The 3,836-nt window shown below is 37.1% G+C and overlaps 1 protein-coding gene across 1 annotated transcript; it reads left to right on the top strand.

The window, feature by feature from the left end:
• Positions 1–439: 439 nt before the first annotated feature.
• On the top strand, positions 440–3,452 carry SDF2L1 (stromal cell-derived factor 2-like 1; the record flags this gene model as incomplete). The annotated part of the gene is made up of 2 exons (XM_010292850.1): positions 440–636; positions 2,668–3,452. Coding segments are annotated over 2 exons (476 nt in total), but the record flags the coding sequence as incomplete, so codon positions are not given.
• Between the last annotated feature and the right edge of the window lie 384 nt (positions 3,453–3,836).

The raw sequence follows: 3,836 nt of genomic DNA, 5'->3' as shown, positions 1-3,836 counted from the left end.
GGGGATGTGACGGGGATGCTTTGCCCTCATCCCTGAGATGAGCCCTGTTCTGTATCTAGGGGCACAGCAGTACCTTTCCAGGGTCTATTCTGGCAACAAGGGTGCTAGTTTGTTTGGGGACCCAAAGAAACTTGGTAATATTTTTGAGAAAGGCAGGACGGTGTGAATAATATCCATCATGGATCAGATTTTCTTTTCATATGTTCACCATGAACTTTGATAGTTTGCATCTACTAACACATAATGTGTTTAACTTCTTCAATCTGAAGGATTATTTGATACCTGCATTCCCATTGAAGTCATAAATGGACTCTGAGAATTAAACATCTGTTAAACATGAAGGCATGAGAACATTAAAGCAAATTTCTCCAGTTCTTTCAAGACTTTTTGAACTGAGGAAGTAGGTTAAATCTCCTGCCATTTAATTCTGTTCAAACAGGAAGTGGGCAACAGTCAGTGACAGGAGTTGAAGCTTCAGATGATGCTAACAGTTACTGGCGGATTCGTGGGAAGAACGATGGCAGTTGCCAGCGCGGGACACCGGTGAAATGCGGGCAAACTATACGACTTACCCATGTTAACACAGGAAAAAATTTACATACTCATCACTTCCCATCACCACTTTCCAATAACCAAGTAAGTTGTTTTAAATCTTAAGCGTTTGTATAAATAGTGCATGCTATTGACAATAGTCTCTCTAGTTTCTCATATTTTTGAACAATCAGGCTTGGGTACTAGCTGCCAGAAACAGTATGGCTATGCATATCCAGAGTTTTTAAAAACTTATATATGTTTTTACTTGCTTTTCTGCATCTTGGAATACTGTATTTAAGTTCTTGACAGAGGTAAAATTTAATATGTACCTGTATTGGTATTTCACAGTAGTTTTAACAAATCTGCTTTTTTTTTTTTTTTTTTTTTTTATTCTGCACCATTGCTGCTGGGAAGATTGTTCTGAAAAGTTTAGCACTTCCAGGGCATAGGAGGCTGGGCACCTCCCTCAACATTGTGAAGGTTGCTCTAGAGCAAGGCAACTAATCATGTGTTGTAGCGCTAGGCATTCCTACATCCAAGTGTCTTGGTGATCCAATCTATTAGTCTCAGTCATCGTCTCGCTATCCCTGTTTTAGTTCACTATTCTTGTTTACCTGTCCTCCTCCCACAAGAAAAACGAATCTGCTCTCACAATCATATTTATTTATCATTTTGTACATACCTAGAAGAGTGTAATTTCTAACTGTAATTAGGTCCCAGTCTTGTCCTTGAAGAAATGCTTCTCCAAGATTGAAAATCTCTCTTAAAATAAATAAAGCAAACTCGTTGGAAGTTTGTTATTAGTAGTCATTTTAGTCTTCCTTCAGGCTATGTAGATAGATCATTACATTCAAAGCTGAAAACCTGACCCTGTAAAAACAGTTTGTCTTTTGCCATGAGTAAAGTGGCTGAAACAATAAGTTCCAGTTTTGTGTAGGTATCTAGATGATCTGGTTATTAAAAGAAGTGATGGGAAAAGAGCATTTCAGAATAATTATTTAAAGAACAGATTGACTCTAAAACCTTCCGCCAGTTTTAATTTCTCAGTTTAGAGAATTTGAATAACATTGTCATTAATGTAAAAATGTTTAGTAACTGCCATTGTGTTTCTTTGTTTTTGCTATGTGTTTGCACAGTATCTAAGCAAAAGGAAAGTTTGCATGACTTCCCAGAGATTGCAGGACTGTGAATTTGACATTACTGAAATATGGTATAGTTAGGAACACAAACTTTCATTTCATACTCTTAACAGAAGTTGGATTTTCAATTAGTATTTTACCTTTCACACTTTTTGGACTACATAAACTTGTATTAACATGGCCGTAAAATTTTAGGTTGCTAGGTACAAACTATTGCAGTTCTATTTTCAAGTTGTTCATCACTTCAAGTTATCAGATTTTTAAGAATTAAAGGCTCCCTGGAGTCCTAAACAGTTGGTGCCTAGCCTATCAGGTTTCTGCAAACACTTGGAATTTTTGTTGGTGCATAACGAAATGTAATCTCTAACTTCTGTTTTAGCAGGAATTAATTTGCTTTAATGGTGGTCTTTATGTTTTTAAAGAGCTATTCATCTGTCTATCTGAAGAAAGAGCGTGAACCAGAATAATTGTTGACCCAATTGTAAGCTTGGTATATAATTAGGTAAAAAAGTAATATGATTATTTAATAAGCTAAATTATTGTGATGTTGTGGTAAAAACATATGCTGAAAAAAACCTGTTGCAATGGTAACAATGAAGATGGTCATACTACAAAATTAAATGTCTGCAGTGACAAACTTTTTTGAGTGGGAAAATTTGCATCAGCATTATTGTTTCTTTTGAATTTTTTCTCAGGATTGTTCTGATCTGTGTGCTTAAGTCCTCTTCCATTTCATTTGTAGTGTATGTTAGGGTTTGTTGGCATTTTTTGCTCAGATTACATGTTGGAGTTTGTTGGTGTTTTGTGATCAGATTGTAGCGATAGAAAGTTACTGCTTCTGGATTTGATAACTTGACAAAGCAGTGCAACAATGCTTTTTCTTTCCTCTCCATCCTTGCCTTTACACTCTGCTGACTTTGTGGTTAATAATTTTGTGTGTGTATTGGAGGTATTTGCTTACATTTTCACTTCAGGAAGTTTGTGTCTCTAACAGGAAGTAAGTGCCTTTGGTGATGATGGCGAAGGAGATGACCTCGATATATGGATTGTGCAATGCAGTGGGACTTACTGGGAGCGGGAGGATGCAGTGCGCTTCAAGCACGTAGGAACTGAGGTGTTCCTTTCAATAACAGGGGAACAGTATGGCCATCCCATTAGAGGCCAGCGGGAAGTTCATGGCATGCCTACTGCTAATCATCACAACTATTGGAAAGCAATGGAAGGAGTCTTCATCAAACCCAGTATGGACCCTGCAAAACATGATGAGCTGTGAATTGACAGAGGATCCAAAATGCTTCAGCTTACTCCAGTGTTCGGAGATGCTAATCTTTGGTCTCTTATAAGTCCCGCCTTGCCTAAGTGACTGACTTTCTGTATTACTGAAGGGCATTAGTTCATTCTAGGAATGCAGCACTTCTGTGGGGAATGGCATCTGCCAGGTTCAGCCATTGAAATCTATTTGGTGAAATCCTCTCTGAATTTTCAAGCTTAATTGATGAAACTGGTTCATACATCTGTTAGTTTTCGTTGTCGTTTGTTTTGCTTGTTACTTTTCTTGAATTCGAAGGAAATGGAAAAACTGAAGTAATACATTTCTGTAGTCCCGAGTACAATAAAACATTGTATTTTGAATCTTTTTCCCATTATAATTGAATAATTTGGAAGCGGATTTCTACTTCTTAGTGAGGGAATGTTGTTAATGAGGAGATGGAGTAAGTCTAGAAAGGGGAAAATAGTTCTTAAATCTGGTGTCTTTTGAATGGCTTGAAGTCAGCTATTGAGCCTTCCAGAAGAATGAGTTTCATTGTGTACTGTATTGGAAGAGTTGAAAATATTGTGTATGTTGGAGCAAGAAGACAAAGTTCTAATTTATTCACTTTCTCCAAGAAGTTCATATTTTCTGGTAATGGTGGTACTGCTAATTGTCAAATGGTACGGCTGGTCTGTTCTATGCATTGGTACAGAAAGCTACTGTTCATTTAATTAATATCAGGATTTTATAAAATCCTATGTGGTGTGAAGGAACAATTGAATTTGACTTATGTTGTACTTGCACGTCACTCTGCAAGATCAATATGAGAATCCAGATGAACAAATAGTGGGTCATACACGCATGTGAGGGTTTTTTGTGTGAATCCAGAAGAGGAGGAAAAAGAATCTTAG

Source organism: Phaethon lepturus, unplaced genomic scaffold (assembly GCF_000687285.1).
Source record: "Phaethon lepturus isolate BGI_N335 unplaced genomic scaffold, ASM68728v1 scaffold47508, whole genome shotgun sequence".
In the NCBI taxonomy this organism is placed as follows: domain Eukaryota; kingdom Metazoa; phylum Chordata; class Aves; order Phaethontiformes; family Phaethontidae; genus Phaethon; species Phaethon lepturus.
Note: the sequence above shows the minus strand (reverse complement) of the source record. Positions and strands in the feature narration are given on the sequence as shown.